Here is a 19780-nt window from a genome sequence, read left to right on the forward strand (position 1 = left end):
AATATCCCCAAACAATCTCCCAAACCTCTCCTCGCATTCTCTGAAAATACAGAAACCGCCGAGGGAGCGTGTATAAATCATCGCAACCCTCGTAGGGGGTTGCAGTTCCTCCTCCCCTCCGAGTACGATACAAAAATACCGCGAATCCTCGTGAACACGCGTTCGTAGAAGGGGAAGAGTTGGTGGACGACGACATCGTCGTTCAGCGGAGTAGGAGGCGGACGACGACTGTGACAGAGAAAGAGGGAGAGAATTGAAGAGTGAACCAGTCGCCCTCCTGCCTTTCGTTTCATCGCCGTTCAAACAGCGCTCCAGACAAACTCCGACCTGCAGATATGTCTGTCTGTGCATCGCGGTCGTCGGTTCGTCGTTGACGCCATCCTCTTCTCCCGCCGTGACGGTGCTTCCGGTACCACGCTTCAAGGTCGCCGTGACAGTTCGATCCTTATATTCGATCAACTTGTAGTTACACGTGGAGTGCTTCGTTGCAAGTTTGGTGAACGGTGATCTATGGTGTATATCTTTGTGCAGTTAAATCCTTCGCTATATTATAGTTTTTTAAATAGTGATTACTCAGGTGCAAATTCATATTTGCGCTGATGACTGTCTTCATCTATAGAAGCTAGTAATTTTAAACAGTTTAAAGAAATATGAAATTTATGTAAAATTGTTTGGAGATCAATGTTGATCTGTTCTTTGTGCACTTTAACCCTTCACTACATTGCAATTTTTGATACTGAATACTCAGATACAAATTCATTTTTCTGCTGATGACTGTCTTCATCTATAGAAGCTAGTAATTTTAAACAGTTTAAAGAAATATGAAATTTATGTAAAATTGTTTGGAGATCAATGTTGATCTGTTCTTTGTACACTTTAATCCTTCACTACATTACAGTTTTTGATACTGAATACTCAAATACAAATTCATATTTCTGCTGATGACTGTCTTCATCTAGCAATTTTAAACACTTTGTGAAATATGAAATTTATATGAAATTATTTGGAGATCAACGTTGATCTGTTCGTTGTCCACTTTAACCCATCACTATATTACAATTTTTAATAATACAAATACAAATTCATATTTCTACCAATTAATCCACCTATAAAAGAACAATTTTAAGGACTTTGTAAAATATGAAATTTACACAAAATTGCTGAGAAATCTGAGAGTTCTACTACAAATTAAAATTGCAAAAATCTGATCATTTGATTGACTGATTATCACGTGACCATTTTGTCATTTTCACAAGTTCATTTAGTCACTTATACCCAGAAGTAATTTATCAACCTACCGTATTATGTGAATATCAAAATAATTGAATTGGAAACTTGTAGATTTGAATGTTGTGAAGTTTGATAACAGAAGTGATTGATAAGTTGTCAGTGAGTTAGGTGTCGGAACGTGGCGTTTTCGCGTTCTCCAGTTGCTCCCTTCCTCAACGTGGTGCTATTATTGCAGTGCTGCCTAAATATAGGTGAGAGCGTACGCTTGACGCAAATCGAAAACAGAACTTGTAAACGTACGTTCGTGTTTTTTTCATCGAACTGGAAGTTCCGTGTTTTCGGATTTCTGTTAGTGTTCAAGGAACAACGAGATGGAGGGATTAGTGCCGTGGTTCCTGGTTTTTATATGCGCTTTGGGTAAGTTCATGATTTGAATGATTTGGCGGGAAAGCGATTTGCATTGCAGTGTGAGGTGTCAGTTTTAAATTAAGCTTGTGGATGGAGGAATTTTATAAAAATATTTTTGCAATATTTTTTTTATTAAAGAAGGAAAGTAGTCAATATTAATAAATAGTCAACTATTCGGTAAATAGTCGATAACTTAAAATTGTGGGGTTTATTTGAAATGTTTTAGTAAGGAAGAGAAATTAGGAAAATTTTTAAGCACAAGTTTTTAAATTACTGTTACATCTAAATATCACGTAAACTAATTTTTGTGCAAATATAGTCATTATGTTGCAAATTGCAAATACAGCAATTATGTTAAAAATTGCAAATCTGCTACGTACATATTACACATAAGTTTATAATGAACGTGGTGTAATTCTAATCTTTTTTTATTTCTTAAGCTTCTGATATTAAATAAAATTAAAAAATATAACTAATGAAATTTGTGTTAAAGTAGAGTTATCTCATTTTCATTTTGAACAATTCAAATAATAAATTCTTGTATTATGATAAACATAAATGAACTACTAATTTGACTACTACTTTAAAATTTAATTACCAAAGCAATTGTCAGAAAAATTTATTATAGTTTGCACTTATGTATAATTTCTTTTGCACTTTTACACTATGAGACTGTAATTTTGATTAGTAAATTTCCAATCACGAGAAAATAAAAATGATTTAACAAACTCACGATTCGAACGAATTAACATTGTTAGATTTTTTTTAAAAAATGCATTGTTATTTCAAACCAATTGTTCAGCTGCTGTCAATGAGTCAAACAGGTGATTAGAAATTATGCAACTAAATGCTGTCTAATTATAGTATTATTGTATTCTCAATAACAACTTTAATTATACCATGGAAATACGTCACATACCTTACACAAGTGTCTGCTTTTGTGCATTGTTGGTGTTCTTCGAATAAATTCCATCTGACGATGGGGAATTTTATTTTTTATAGAGGAAAATTTCTGAATTCTCAAATTCCTAAAATTGTACATTTTTAAGTTGTTATATAGTCAAATTTGCAAGATTCCAAATTTCAAATTTTTCAAATTCCTACGTTTCTCAAATTCTAAAATTTCCAAATTACAAATCTTCCAAATTCCATTATTTCCTAATTCCAAATCTTCCAAATTCTTCAATTTCTCAAATTCCAAATTTTCCAAATCCCTAATTTTCTCAAATCCCAAAATTTCCAAATTCCAAAACTTCCAAATTCCAAATCTTCCAAATTCCAAATCTTCCAAATTCCAAATCTTCCAAATTCCAAATCTTCCAAATTCCAAATCTTCCAAATTCCAAATCTTCCAAATTCCAAATCTTCCAAATTCCAAATCTTTCAAATTCCAAATCTTCCAAATTCCAAATATTCCAAATTCTAAATCTTCCAAATTCCATTATTTCCTAATTCCAAATCTTCCAAATTCTTCAATTTCTCAAATGCCAAATTTTCCAAATCCCTAATTTTCTCAAATCCCAAAATTTCCAAATTCCAAAACTTCCAAATTCCAAATCTTCCAAATTCCAAATCTTCCAAATTCCAAATCTTCCAAATTCCAAATCTTCCAAATTCCAAATCTTCCAAATTCCAAATCTTCCAAATTCCAAATCTTCCAAATTCCAAATCTTTCAAATTCCAAATCTTCCAAATTCCAAATATTCCAAATTCTAAATCTTCCAAATTCCATTATTTCCTAATTCCAAATCTTCCAAATTCTTCAATTTCTCAAATGCCAAATTTTCCAAATCCCTAATTTTCTCAAATCCCAAAATTTCCAAATTCCAAAACTTCCAAATTCCAAAACTTCCAAATTTCAAAACTTCCAAATTCTAAAACTTCCAAATTCCAAAACTTCCAAATTTCAAAACTTCCTAATTCCAAATCTTCCAAATTCCAAATCTTCCAAATTCCAAATCTTCCAAATTCCAAATCTTCCAAATTCCAAATCTTCCAAATTCCAAATCTTCCAAATTCCAAATCTTCCAAATTCCAAATCTTCCAAATTCCAAATCTTCCAAATTCCAAATCTTCCAAATTCTAAATTTTCCAAATTCCAAATCTTCCAAATTCCAAAATTTCCAAATCATCAAGCTTCCCAAATCCCTAAATTCCCAAATTCTCAAACCCCCAAATCTACAAATTTCCAACCTCAAAAATTTCCCCAAAAAAATATCCAAATAAAATTGGATATATCCAATTTCTCCTCCTCTCCCTATATCGCCATTTATCGCAACGATGCCTTCTATGGAACTAACCCTCACTCCTCTTTATAAATAAATCACCAATTCTAACCTAACAAATTTCACTAAATAAAATTCCTTACAATCTCTAAACCTCACTGCAAAGAGATTCCAAGATAAAAGTGTAACATTTCCAACGCAACACAAGCTGTTCTCCCCAAAAAGAAGAAACAATCGTAAAGAGAGTGTGAAAAAGCCAAGAACAGCGAAATAAAATAAAATGTGACTTCGTTCCTTGTGTAACATAAATGTAAAGGCGTTAACAAACTCGCTGAAAGAAGTTAAGGCTTTTCTTGAATGAAAAAGGGGTGCTAAGATTGATAAATGGTGTCTGCGCCCTTCGTAATTAATTAAATACACTTAATTCACACGAAAAATCGGGTTAAGAAGCGACCTGTGCTTTTCAAACATTTTCCACCAATTGAGCAGATTCCACGTTGTGAGAAAGATTAATGAAACGAGATTTATGTTCAGTTATATGTACAATTTAGGGGCTGTTTAATAAACCCTCGTAATGTTTCACCTGCAACTTTCGCGAGATATTTCGAGATTAAAGTTACACGCTTTTCATAAACTCTGTAAATTAATCACGGATGAATATGATAAACAACTTTGCTGCTGGATAGAGGATGCATATTACTGATAAGTAACATTAATTTTTAATGAAATTTATTTTAGAAGCTATTTTCTTTCCTGAGTTTTTATTAGTTTTTGAATGTTTGATGCTTTATGAATAATTTTATGATGAAGAGAAAATGTTGATGAAATAAAAGATATATGTTTGAAATAAATATTTGTATATTATTTGTGATTGAGATAAAACTTCAGGGGTAGAAAAATAAAGGTTGAAATTTTTTAATTTGTTACATTTTTAATGTCTGATTATTTGAAAGATTGAAAATTGAAGATTTTTAAGGTTATTGAAAATTGAGAAATTTTTGAGGTTGGTGGAAATTAAGAAATTTCTGAGATTGTTGAAAATTGTGATATTTTTAAAATTGTTGAAAATGGATAATTATCTGAGGTTGTTGAAAATTGCAAAATTTTTGAGGTTGTTGAAAATTGCAAAATTTTTGAGATTGTTGAAAATTGAGAAATTTCTGAGGTTGTTAAAAATGGAGAATTTTCTGAGGTTATTAAAAATTGAGAAGTTTTTGAGATTTCTAAAGTTCAAAACTAATTTAAAAGTAACCTTAAAATAATCAAAAACTAAGTTAAAACTAATTCAAAATTAACTTGAAACTTACCTAAAATTAAACTAAAACTAATCAAAAATAAATTGAAAACAAATCCAAAGCTATATCAAAATTAACCTGGTAATAATCAAAAACTAATACAAAGCTAACCTAAAATTGAGTCGAAACTAACTGGAAACTAACCTAAAATTAATTGAAAAGTATCTTGAAACTAACCTAAAATTAATTCGAAACTAACTTGAAACTAACCTAAAATTAATTCGAAACTAACTCGAAACTAACCTAAAATGAATTGGAAACTAACTTGAACCTAACCTAAAATTAATTCAAAACTAACTCGAAACTAACCTAAAATTAATTAGACAGTATCTTGAAACTAACCTAAAATTAATTTAAAACTAACTTGAAACTAACCTAAAATTAATTAAAAATTAACTTGAATCTTACCTAACACTAACTCAAATCCACCTAATACAATCTTCCAACATACTTTCCCGCAATCAACAATAACTTCCACAATTTCCACAAAATACAAAAATCCCTAAGAACAAAAACATCAATAATCTCTCCAACCTAAATTAACAAATCTGCAACATACACACATATATAATGAACCTGATTGGTCAAGCGTCCTACCTGTAGCAACACGTCTTTTGCGTGTGCAAATTAACTGTTACACGATTCGGCAACAAGCTCGTGTAAATTTTGCGGGCTAATTGCAAGAGCAAACATGGAGGAGCTGAAACACGTGCAGGTTGTCACACAATATCGTCATGGATGATAAACGTCGGCAAACTCGGCCTTAAGATCCGTCGATTGAACAAATGTAATTCCCTCCATCAAATATTGACATCAAATCGGATCGTTGTAACGTAAGACCGAAAGCAGAATCCGCGTTATTGCAATTTCTAACCGTGGGAGAAGAGGAACGGAAGTTACGTATGCTTGAAAATAAACGTGGCTAAAAGGGTATTCACCCAGGTGATTTATACGGTCGATATTTTCGCTTGATTTTTAGTTTCTTCCGCTGCAGAGTTAATATTTTTCGGGAATATTTTCTATTACTTTTCTATTGATTAGGATATTTTTTATTACTTCCTAATTTAGTTTGAAGCAATGGATAATATAATAAATATTTTTTTTTTTGTGAATTAGGGTCGTAGGTAAATTGAATTGTAAGAATTTGTCTATTTTAGTAAATGAAAATAAGCTTCTTTCTTTCTGTAATTTTTGAGTTAGAACATTTTTTAAAAATTAAATTTTCTTAACATAAGAATAATGTATGTCAAGACACGAATATTTGGATTAATTTTGACACTTAAATTTTGTCATGAAATATAAATTATTAATTGTTGGAAAACATAAAAAAGTGAAATATGTTTATAATATTTATATATTAGTGATATTTGCTTATGAATTTATTTGCTGAAAAATTACATTGTACATAAATATTCATATGGATTCATATGTAAATATACATATGTTTCCACATGTACATATACCTGTTAGGTCTACTAAAAAACACTATGACATATTAATAAAATTACACATCACATTATATCACCTATTTTCACTTCATCCACCAAGAAATTAAACCAAAAACTAAAAGATTCCTATATCAAAACAATAATTAAAATTGCATACTAATAATCTAACAATATAACAGTAAAATATAAAACCAAAACCTGATCTCAATATTGATATTAATATTCTCCAGATACTTAATCGGAAAAATGTCATTTATAGTCTGATTGGATCATCTTTTATTACGAAATTGCATCGTTAGCCTCTTGTGCATATGTACCGCGCAAATCACTTACAAAGCCCCTAGTCATTTATCATACTTAGCGTACCCGCACACACGCACGTCATTTTTTAATAACGGGAAAAATACGACAAGTGTTTAACCAACGTTAACACGTGCAGCAGACATATATGCCGCGTACACGTGGAGATAAGAACGAAATTTATCCCTGCAAATTAACAGATGTGTGATATTTACGAATAATAAGTTCGGTTTTGTGGATTCGTTTTATGACATTTGAGGATTTAGAAATTTCAGAAATAAGATAATTTCAATGTTTTTGAAATGTTGAAAATTTGGGGAATTTAGGGGACTTGAGGAATTTAGGAAATTTGGGGATTTTGGGGAATTTAAGGAATTTGAGAAATTTGGACATTTTGGGTAAATTGGGGAATTTTAAGGGTTTGGAGAATTAGGGAAATTTGGGGAATTTGGAATTTAGCGGATTTGGAATTTGGGAGACTTGGAATTTGGGGGATTTGGGATTTGGGGGATTTGGGATTTGGGGGATTTGGGATTTGGGGGATTTGGAATTCGGGGGATTTGGAATTTGGGAGATTTGGAATTTGGGGGGTTTGAAAATTGGGAGATTTGGAATTTGGGGGAATTGGAATTTTGGGAGATTTGGAATTTGGGGGAATTGGAATTGGGGGATTTGGAATTCGGTGGATTTGGAATTCGGGGGATTTGGAATTTGGGGGATTTGAAAATTGGGAGATTTGAAATTTGGGGGATTTGGAATTTGGGGAATTTGGAATTTGGGAAATTTGGAATTTGGGGGATTTGAAATTTGGGAGATTTGGAATTTGGGGGAATTGGAATTGGGGGATTTGGAATTCGGTGAATTTGGAATTCGGGGGATTTGGAATTTGGGGGATTTGAAAATTGGGAGATTTGGAATTTGGGGAATTTGGAATTCGAGAGATTTGGAATTTGAGAAATTTGGAATTTGGGGGATTTGAAAATTGGGAGATTTGGAATTTGGGGGATTTGGAATTGGGGGGATTTGGAATTCGAGAGATTTGGAATTTGAGAAATTTGGAATTTGGAGAATTTGGAATTTGGGAGATTTGGAATTTGGGGAATTAGAAATTTGAGGAATTGGAAATTTAAGGAATTGGAAATTCATTAATATTGAATTTTGAAGATTTGTTAATCTGAATGCACTCCAAATCAAAATACACTCAACAATTACAAATCGATTCACAATGCACCATCTTTATATCACAGTTCATAACGAAACATCAAAAGTTTGTCTATAGATTGCATATGACCGGAGGTTATTAGCCAGTTAAGTTCAATGTTACATCCTGTTTGAGTGTCATAGAAGGTTCCAGCACTCCCCAGTTACCTTTTGACGTTACTCAGATAATCTATTATGATCATGTCACTTGTTAATTCCGTCGATATTGTTGTTTTATCACTTCCTGATCTGTCGAACAACTGATGGATATTATCAGATATAGATGTCTGTTATCGTTTTTTCGCATCATCGATCTGTTCAATTCGTTTGTGTCACTTCTGACGGGTCTTCGAACGTCTTCCAGACGTCTTCATCTCTTAATTTTTGAAAAAACATCAATCAATTTTATCTTTACATCTGTTGTTCACGGGGATCAAATGTCAGACGTGGAATATTTTATCTTTGTGAATAATAAGTTTTATTTATGTTGGAAGATTATGAGATTATGGTTTCTGTAATTTTATCTTTGCAAGGTTAAAAAAATTGTCAGATGGATGTTTGATATGGAAAATTAATTATTATGCATTTTTTTTTTTAAATTTCATGTTTATACTGAAAGAAAATTAAATAATAAAAATTCTTAAAATTATACAATACGAATTTTGCTGAATTTGATGCAAAATTACAAATTTAATTAACATAATTACTTATGCATTCAATAAATGATCAGTCAATAGGTTTTGGACCTTTATTATACAAAATAAAATTCTAGTATTGTTTCTTTAATTTTGTTTATATTTATATTGAAAAAAAAATTGAATAATAAAAATTCTGTCAGATGTTGCAGAATTTATTGCAAAATTACAAGCTTGATCAGCATAATTATTTCTATGTATAATAAATATTTAATTGATATATGTTGGACGTATTATACAAATTTAAATTGTAGTATGTTTTCATTAATTTTGATGTTTGTGTTCGAACGAAATTTAATTTTAATAATGATTCAATTAATGTAAAATCCATAGCAGGATTAAAAATTAAACGTAATTGCTCGCGTGCTTAATAACTAACCAGCTGCACGTGGCACACATTATCGACATAATATATTCTACTTTATAGTTGCAAAGTAGCAAGCATAATTACCCGCTTTAGTGAAATATTACGGGAACGCTGGGTTCGTAATTTTTCCTAAAATTCCCAAATATAATTAGAGTTTACCAGGAAAAATTTCTTTCTCAAAATTCGTTTCTTCAGCCCGAAAATATACACCGAAGATGAATCTTCGATGAATATCGATTCACGGTAAAAGGTTTGTCAGCCATGTTATACAGAATATTACGTCAGTTCTAATTTCAGACGATCTGTGATTAAGAATTTCGTGATGCTCGATTTTCCAAAAATCCGTGGATTTATATTTACACGCGCCGTCATACGTGTTCTCGGGGAAATTCGAAAAAATGCTTCTTTAAATATATCGCCGAACAGATGCACGAAAGACTCCAGAAAAATATATTTAACCTGAAGAACTATAGTTCATTAGGTATGTTGCAGATCTTGGCAGATTATAAACAGGGGGGAAGCATTTTCTGCACTTAACCTCAAACTTAAGATTAACCTAAAACTTCAATTTTAATTTAATAAGCAATTAAAATATTTTACTACAACACTTGATTATCGAAAACAGAAAATAATTAATAAATATAGACAGGTTACAGTAATTATGCAACTTAGTATTTGTAAATTATTTTTAGGAATATTTATAGCAATTACTGAATAAGTTTTTGATGAAGACTTCTTTGATGAAGAAAGTCACTAGAATTATTAGAGTAACTGAACATCTAATTAATTTAGGGATAATGTTTAGTAAAATACATGAAGAAATGATGAATAATAATTAAACTCAATTACTTCATCATTCTTTTTTAAATACATTACAAATATATCGATAAATAATTTTAAAATCACACATGTATTTTTTGAGGTTAATTCACAAAGTTTAAGTTGTATTTTATACAATTAATAGCAACGTAAATGTAATACAAAATAAAATAATGTATCCAAAAATTAAATTCAGTAAGATTCATCTTGTCTAAATATTCAAGTACATAAATAATTTAAAAAATCACATATTTTATTTAGATTAATACACAGAATTACAGGTTAAATTTTATACAATCAATTAAAAAATAAATGTAATACAATAATATTAACAATACTAATAAAACAACAATTTTACAATAATAATAAAATAAAATAATATAAATTCATCAATCTGATAAACACACAAACACACCTTGTTGCATTTAACTAATCTCGCCACTATTTCACTAAAATCTTCGTATCCCAAAAACAGAACAAATTCCCCGAAACTATACTTAAAACCGTAGATACAAATCACATGTAAATTCGACCCAAGAGAAAGCAGCACAAAAAGCAAAGTTGCATAAAACCTTGCACGCGATATTAAATGCAAACGCGAATGCAAAGCCCGCTGACCCGTAATTAATAAAAGCGGTATGTTTTCTTCGAGGAAAAGAAAACGGCTCACCCTTTCATGCAAGCCAATGAATTCGAGATACGACATTGAAATCTCGAAAATGCATCTATTCCGTTTCACGTTGCCGCGGGAGATAAGCCGACCAAATGAGATGCAATAATTCACACGATACTACTAATGCTCTACGTGATGCATCATATCAGCAACAAAATTCGTGCTCCATTTACCTGTTCACGCCATATAACCCGAGTTACTTATATACGGGACAAAGATCGTGAAAGTTCACGTTACAGGGGGAGAGATAATGTCGTGGTAGAAAAGGGATGATGTGAAAGACATTTTTAGAGGGGATGTAGTTGATGTGTGGATTTTTCATTTTTAGTGAGGAGGTTTGAGTTGTGTTGGAGGATTTGGAGGTTTGGTTTGGGAGTTGGGGAGGTGGGTATTTTGGAGATATAGAGAGGCGTGTTGGGGTGTGAGAAATTAGAAATTTAGGAATTGGGGTGTGAGGAATTTGGAAATTTGGGAATTGGGGTATGAGGAATTTGGAAATTTGGAAATTGGGGTGTGAGAAATTTGGAAATTTGGAAATTGGGGGTTTAGGAATTGGGGTGTGAGAAATTTGGAAATTTGGGAATTAGGGGTTGTGGAATTTGGGGTGTGAGGAATTTGGAAATTTGGGAATTGGGGGTTGTGGGATTTGGGGTGTGAGGAATTTGGAAATTTAGGAATTGGGGTGTGAGAAATTTGGAAATTTGGGAATTAGGGGTTGTGGATTTTGGGTTGTGAGGAATTTGGAAATTTGGGAATTGGGGGTTGTGGGATTTGGGGTGTGAGGAATTTGGAAATTTAGAAATTGGGGTGTGAGGAATTTGGAAATTTGGGAATTGGGGTATGAGGTATTTGGAAATTTGGAAATTGGGGTGTGAGAAATTTGGAAATTTGGAAATTGGGGTGTGAGAAATTTGGAAATTTGGAAATTGGGGGTTTAGGAATTGGGGTGTGAGAAATTTGGAAATTTGGAAATTGGGGGTTTAGGAATTGGGGTGTGAGAAATTTGGAAATTTGGGAATTAGGGGTTGTGGGATTTGGGGTGTGAGGAATTTGGAAATTTAGGAATTGGGGTGTGAGGAATTTGGAAATTTGGGAATTAGGGGTTCTGAAAATTGGGGTGTGAGGAATTTGGAAATTTGGGAATTGGGATGTGAGGAATTTGAAAATTTGAGGATTGGGATGTGAGAAATTTGAAAATTTGGGAATTGGGGCGTGAGAAATTTGAAAATTTAGAAATTGGGGTGTGAAAAATTTAGAAAATGGAATTTTGAAAATTTAAGAATTGGTTATTTGTCAACCAAGAAAATTGCAACCTTAAAAATTAAAAAATTAAAACTATAGAAAGAAAACTATTAAACATGTCAACATCTACAAACTCAAAGTTTCCTCAAATTCCGTCCTCTTTCAAAATTTTCAAATTTTCCACCCAACAGTTTTACTAGTTTCCAAATCACCAAGTCCACACGCATATCCCAAAATGGAATCCAGTAAAGTTCCTCTAAATCAACGTTTCACCAAAGTATGTACATATTCTCCTTACAATTCCCATAAATCTCATAGTTATGAATTCACGACAGAAATGTAGTATCTGCGTTACCCCAAAATTACATGAATGTATACAGGTTTGAAAGCTAAATATTTCATCATGCAACTTATCTCGTCGTTGGCGTACAATCAACGAGAAATTTATTTCATACATCCTGTCAGCAATTTGTTCCACCATGTATATCTGTACACCTAAAAGTGTATACGCACTTAAATATAACTATGTTACAAATCTTAGAAGTATACTTGCAGATACTTGGAAACCGAATGATTAAGCATCTTCTAAATTCTAAATATAACTAGACTTCTTTCCTAGCTATGCTAAAAATTTTGCCGGGGTTCATCATAGTAGCAGACGTAGGATGTGTTACGTAAACGGTGTTTGGGCGAAGAGAAAAATTATTAGAGGATGAAAGAATGTGGGTTGAAAGGAATATGTCAGTTGTTTTATAAATCGGTTTTGGGTATAGGGAGAATGCAATTGAATTTTTGAATTTTGGTATTTATGAATTTAGAAATATTTTGGGTTTGATTACTTCCAATTCACTAAGAAATTTTCCAATTCACTAAGTTACTTTCTCATTCCCTAGTTCCTAAAATTGTTAAATACCCAATTCCTAAATTTTCAAATTTTTTACATCTCAATTTCTAAATTTTGAAATTTCTCACACCTCAATTTCCAAGGTCCCAAATTTCTAAATCCCAATTCCACATATTCCAATTTCCACGTATTCCAATTCCACATATCCCAATTTCACATATCCCAATTTCCACACATTCCAATTCCCACATATCCCAATTCCCACATATTCCAATTCCCACATATCCCAATTCCACATATCCCAATTCCACATATCTCAATTTCCACATATCCCAATTCCCACATATTCCAATTCCCACATATCCCAATTCCACATATCCCAATTCCACATATCTCAATTTCCACACATCCCGATTCCCATATATTCCAATTTCCACATATCCCAATTCCCATATTTCCAAATTTCTAAATCCCCAATTCCCAAATTCCCAAATTTCTCACACCCCAATTCCCATATTTCCAAATTTCTGAATCCCCAATTCCTAATTTCTAAAATCTTCCGAATCTCCAAATCAACTTAATTGCAATTCTAAAAAATTTTCCATAAAAACCCTCACTACCCATCCATATACAACCTCCTCTCAAACATCACTAAACCTTCATACTCCCAACTTACATTTCCCATTTTCCAATTCCCAAACACCATATTCTTAACTCTTCCCTTATTCATCTCACAATTTTGTAATAAGGAAGTTAACACTTCGAATTACTCATTCAAGTACTTAGCAACAATTACACTTCATGACTTATTTCAAGCGTCCATCTTCAAGAAGTAAATGAATGCGCTGTTATCGAACCAGATGCAGTTCCGCGATGAACATGCACAAAGGACGTTCTGTACGAATCATCTCAAGTGTAAAATGCATTCAAGGTTTCTCATCGACTGATCTTACTTAATGCGGTTGTTTATCATCTATGTTTGCACCATGAAAACAGAAATGGACGAGAAAATGCGCGCGAACGCTGCGGAACTCGTTACTCCCCTGAAACTGTTTCAAATTTAGCATCGCGATGGCTGCCAACCACTATGACACTGCTTTATTGAAACTGAATATTTATTGTTCTATAGTTATGTGTATTTTTGTAGTTACTGAGAGTATTTTTATGTAGGTTGGGTTATCTTGGTTATGGTATTTAGGTTAGAGTATAGATTATGTAATATTAAGTTATGGTAGAGGTTAATTTATGTTAGGTTGGAATATTAGGTTATGGTGCATAGGACACCGTATTGGATTATGTGTATAGGTTAGAGAATAGGTTAGGTTATAATATTAAATTATAGTATATTAGGTTAATCTTTTAGGTTGATCAATTAAATTAGAATTCGATATTAGGTACATAGGTTAAGATACGACATTAGATTATAGTATACAGGTTAGATATTAATTTATAATGCATAGATTAGAACAAAGTACTAGGTCACAATAAATTAGAATATTACTATAGACACTTGTCTGTAACTTTTTCTTATTACAAAAAGAATTCTACCTAAAATTAAAAATAAAATATAATAATTGTAAATATTTAACGCAATATTCCTTCATACTATTACTTTTCAACTCCCAAATATCAAAAATCGATCTGTCAGCTTACAAACAAACGAAAGCAATATTTGTAATATTTGCAATGCTCGCAATATTTGTAAAACAAAATAAAATAAAGATAGAAATAATCAATTTTTATTTGAAGAAATGATGTACATATTTGAAGGGAAACAGGACATAGTAAATTGCTCGCAATTAAAATTTCGTTTACAAGTGATCGGCTAAAATTCCGAGACGTCAGAGACGCGAATGCAAATGAAACTGATGGGAACGATGAGACGCGATATTCATTATTCTGAACGTAGAAACTGGGTTCGATTGCCCGGTGAATGCACCCGCAGAACAGATAGTTGGTCAGGTTGTACTATAAATAACGGAAGTTAGCATGTTGGCGCTTGAAAGTTATTCCTGCGGCGCCTTCGGTCAGACATGCACTTGACTCGACAATACCTTTCGTGACATAACTCTTTGCCACGTGTTCGATAAATTTCACCTTTGACTCCCCTGATCGGTGATCAATCAGATAACGTTTTCGTGTGAATCGTACCGTAACGTTTCGCTGAATGTGGTTATGGCGAAACACGAAAACAAATTGAACCTTGCATATTTCTGTTGTGTTTGCGGGTATGGTAACATTCGGTAGAATGATCGATTACTCGATTTTCCTGTGTCTCAGATTCGTTGGAGACTTTATGGTTAGGTTAATCCTTCATGAAATCAGTATTTGTTTGAGGAAGACATGTATTAATTTGTTTAAGTACAAATTTTCCACATATGTATTTTTTCCACATATGAAATTTTTTTTACATATATATTTTTATCTTTAACGAAAAACTTATGTAGTTATATCTATTAAACTAAGTTGATGACTTAGTATATGTTTAGTAAAGGCAAGAAAAAATTTTTCCACATATGTACTTTTTCCATATGTGACACTTTTTCCACATATGTGCTTTTCATCCAACAAAGGACTTTCATAGCTATGTCTACTAATCCTTCCTGAATTAGTATTAGTCTAATAAAGACCAAGGATAATTTTCAGAATATATATTTTTTTCCACACATGACATCTTTTCCGCATATACACTTTTCATCCAACTAAAGACTTTCATGATTATGTCTGTTAATCGTTTGTGAAATAACATTTGTTTAATGAAGATGAAAGAAAATTTTCCACATATGCACTTTTCCCACATTTGACTTTTTTTACATAACATATATGTTTTTCGTTCAATGCTAGACTTTTATGGTTATGTGTATTGATCGTTTGTGAATTAGCATTTGTTTAGTAAAGACAAGGACAAATTTTCCATATATGTATTTTTTTCCACATGTGATGATTTTTTCACATATATGTTTTTGGTTCAACAAAAAACTGTTTGTAGCTATGTATACTAATCATTCATAAATTAGTACATGTTTAATAAAGACCAATGCATATTTTCCACATATGTATTTTTTTCCACATATGATGACTTTTTCACATATATGTTTTTTGTACAAAGACAGACTTTTAATGGTTGTGTCTATTAATCATTCGTGAATTAGTATGTGTTCAGTAAAGACAAGAAAAAAATTGTCCACATATGTATTTCTTCCACATGTGACAACTTTTCCACATATGTCCTCCAACTTAATGAAAGCATAGAATTATTTGAAATACATGTACATACAAAATGCAAATATCGAGTGACTTTTTCGATGCAGATGACTATAAAAAAACAAATATATTTGTTCAACGACTGTTTACATGCAGACAGTTCACTCAACGACGCAGACTTTGAGAAGGAACGGTGTTAGCTCAACTGCAAAGCTACTAGGAAGCTGGGCCAACTATGTATAATAAACATACCAGAAATTCCTTTGAAAACGTGAATCTCAAGTTCTGTAGCATACATTGCCTACGTGTATACATACATCCGGACGAATTTCAAGCTGAAAGCTTCAAAAATTAATGACGCTACGCTGGAAGTTGTGAACTAGCGTCAATTACGAGCAGTCGTAAGACTCATTAACCCGTTCGTGCCTTTTGACATGATATTTCGCAGAGTAACTTTTGTGTGTAGCATATTTTGTTGATAATAAAGATATTTTCATTAAACATTGCATTTTTTCTTTCGGTATTATTTATAAAAAGTTACTTTGATTTTGTATTGCGAATTCGTATAATTAATAATTTTATTTACTGTTGTAGAAAATATTTTTATGAAAAGAGAAAACGAAAATCGGAAAGGAAATTTTTTATGAAATTTCTATTTGGTGACAAAAATTAATTTCGAGGTACTTTGTGGAGTTAGTATAATTTAATTTATGAGTTGTCTCAACTATTTACATAGAAATATAAAAAAATTAATAATTCCTTTTTTTTTTAAATTTCTGTATTGGAAAGTGAAGTGAAGTTTTTCTTCGACTTTCAAGTATAGTAAGACGTTTCGTAATACTTTGAAAAAATGCAATTTTCGTTTGAAATATGGGTTACTGTAAATTGTAGATCATTAATCAAGGGGACAAGTTTAACTAGACGAGATCTAGAATGCCAAGTAGACTATTATACGCCAGAAATAGAACTGTCTAATTTTACGTACGCATTTTTTGGAGCAGATGTTGCGAGAACAAAATGTCTGTAAAAACGAAGAAATAGTTCAAATACCACGAAACTAGGTCAATATCGCTGGGTGTCCAATAATTATAGAGATGTCTATTTGCTTTCTTTTTCATGCGTTTCTATTTTCAATGTGTTTTCGTTTGCATATGTCAGAATCAATATTAGTTGCTTTTTAATAATATTACTCATATAAAAATTAGTAATATTTTTTATTAGTAATTTTTTAATATTACTAGTTACTTTTTAAATTGTTAGAATATTGCTAGTTATTTTTTAAATTGTTAGGATGTTCCTAGTAGTTTTTTAAAATTGTTAAAACATTCTTAATTTTTTTTTTTTAATTGCTTAGGAACTTTTTGTAGTAACAGGTATTTAGACATATTTTAATGTTCAAATTCGTACTGTTGCAAATTTTCAAGCTTTCACATCTCTAAAATTCTTTTGAAATTTTTAAGTCCTCAAATTTATAAATTTATAAATTTTAAAATTCTCCAAATTCTCAAGTTATCAAATCTTTCATTCAAAAGTTGTCAAGCTTCCAAATTCCGTAGTTACTAAATCCTCAAATTCTACAGTTACTAAATCCTTAAATTCCCCAGTTACCAAATCCCCAAATTCCCTAGGTACCAAATCCCTTAATTCCCCAATTACCAAATCCTCAAATTCCCTATGTACCAAGTTTCTAAATTCTCCAGTCACCAAATCCCCAAATTCCCTAGGTACCAAATCCCTTAATTCCTAATTACCAAATCTCCAAATTTCCTAGGTATCAATCCTTAAATTCTCCAGTCACCAAATCCCCAAATTCCCTAGGTACCAAATCCCTTAATTCCCCAATTAACAAATCCCCAAATTCCCTAGGTACCAATCCCTAAATTCTCCAGTCACCAAATCCCCAAATTCCCTAGTTACCAAATCCCTTAATTCCCCAATTACCAAATCCCCTAATTCCCTAGGTATCAAATCCCTAAATTCCTCAATTATCCAAATCCCCAAATTTTTCAATTATTAATTCCCCAAATTCCCCAGTCACCAATTCCCCGAATTCCCCAACTACCAACTCCCCAAATTCACCCTAAATAAATATTCCCAATACACTAAAATTTCAATAACCTCACCAATCAAGAATCTACCTATTCAAATTACTCAAAATCGAAGAAAACGTCCCTAACAATCATACCAACAAAAATCCCAGTACACCGCTCAGAAATAAAAGCAAAAAATATAGAACGTGCACCGACGACGGAACAGATCGATAAAGAGAGAATAAAAAGAGAGGGTGGACGTTGGTATCGGAAAACAAGAGCAAATGGTGAGCAGGGCCGCAGCCATACAAAGGAGCCAGAACAAACCGTACACCCTTCGAAGCCGTAAAATCCAAAACTTCTTGCCGCCACCACAAAAGCTTTACTTTTATGTTAACGAGGGGCAAATTATCGGAAAAGAGGTCTGCCGGCGTAGCAGGCTGCCATATAGTAACAGAGGTTCGCAGGACCACTTTCTCTTGGTCGCACTTTCACCAACTATCGACTTTCTCGTTCCCTGACGCCACCACGAAATCCGATAAACCTCACCGACTATGTTTACGATTATCGTGAAACGATATCGTTGCACCGTTCGAGATACGAGGCTGACGGTAGTTCGATGAAAACCGAACACCGACTGATTGAGGGTATCGAGAGTGCGGCCCTGATCGATTATTCACCCCTTCCTTATAGCTTCATCCCTTACCACCTGCTCGATCGACTACTCGCATGCAGTTATTTCGTTTTAAAGAACGGGTATCGAACGGTTATATGCAATCGATTTTGAGGTATTTTGGAAATTTTAGTGGTGTTAGGTTAAGTATTAAGTCTTTGATATTTGAGTTGTATTAATTATGTAATTTGGTTCGTTGGAGAGTTATGATTGATTTATCTTTGAATTTTTATTTTTATTGGTAATAACAGTGGGTAGTAATTATTTTTGTTAATAACGTGATTACCACGTGTTGTATCGCCACGCGTTATATCGCCACTTATTAAATTTCTACCTATGAGAATTTCTACGTGTTTTATCACTATATGTGATAATTACTGTGCGTTACAATTGCGACGCAGTGTATCACTACGTTTTGAATCACAACACGCTGTAATTACTACGCGTTATATCGCCACTTATTAAATTTCTACCCATGAGAATTTCTACGCGTTGAATCTCCATGCGTGATAATTACTATGCGTTGTAATTGCTATGACTTGTATCACTACGCATGGTATCACTACTCTTTATAATTGCCTCGCGTTATATCGCCACGCATTAAATTTCTGCCCATGAGAATTTCTACGCGTTGAATCTCCATGCGTGATAATTACTATGCGTTGTAATTGCTATGACTTGTATCACTACGCATGGTATCACTATTCTTTATAATTGCCACGCGTTATATCGCCACGCATTAAATTTCTACCCATGAGAATTTCTACGCGTTGAATCTGCATGCGTGAAATTTACTATGCGTTGTAATTGCTATGACTTGTATCACTACGCATGGTATCACTACTCTTTATAATTGCCACGCGTTATATCGCCACGCATTAAATTTCTACCCATGAGAATTTCTACGCGTTGAATCTCCATGCGTGAAAATTACTATGCGTTGTAATTGCTATGACTTGTATCACTACGCATGGTATCACTACTCTTTATAATTGCTACGCGTTATATCGCCACGCATTAAATTTCTACCCATGAGAATTTCTACGCGTTGAATCTCCATGTTTAATCATTACTATGCGTTATAATTGCTACGAATTGTATCACTATACATTGTGTCACTACTCCTT

General features: G+C 32.5%; 1 protein-coding gene and 1 long non-coding RNA gene across 3 annotated transcripts in view; one reads left to right on the plus strand and one right to left on the minus strand.

Annotated features, from left to right (window-relative positions):
- Positions 1-1257: 1257 nt before the first annotated feature.
- Positions 1258-19780, plus strand: part of LOC100877971 (xaa-Pro aminopeptidase ApepP) — a 53381-nt gene continuing 34858 nt past the window's right edge. The window contains exon 1 of one of the 2 annotated variants that reach the window (XM_076533835.1): positions 1258-1647. In XM_076533835.1, coding sequence (XP_076389950.1) covers positions 1602-1647 — 46 coding nt within the window. In that variant the 5' untranslated portion in view covers positions 1258-1601. The remainder of the gene's footprint in view (positions 1648-19780) is intronic. The other variant, XM_012292230.2, reaches the window with a different exon arrangement.
- On the minus strand, positions 14464-15633 carry LOC143264804 (uncharacterized). The gene is made up of 2 exons (XR_013038753.1): positions 14801-15633; positions 14464-14714 (listed from the first exon to the last, which is right to left on the minus strand). It is a non-coding gene; the product is annotated as an uncharacterized LOC143264804 (long non-coding RNA).

Source organism: Megachile rotundata, chromosome 7, assembly GCF_050947335.1.
Source record: "Megachile rotundata isolate GNS110a chromosome 7, iyMegRotu1, whole genome shotgun sequence".
NCBI lineage: Eukaryota > Metazoa > Arthropoda > Insecta > Hymenoptera > Megachilidae > Megachile > Megachile rotundata.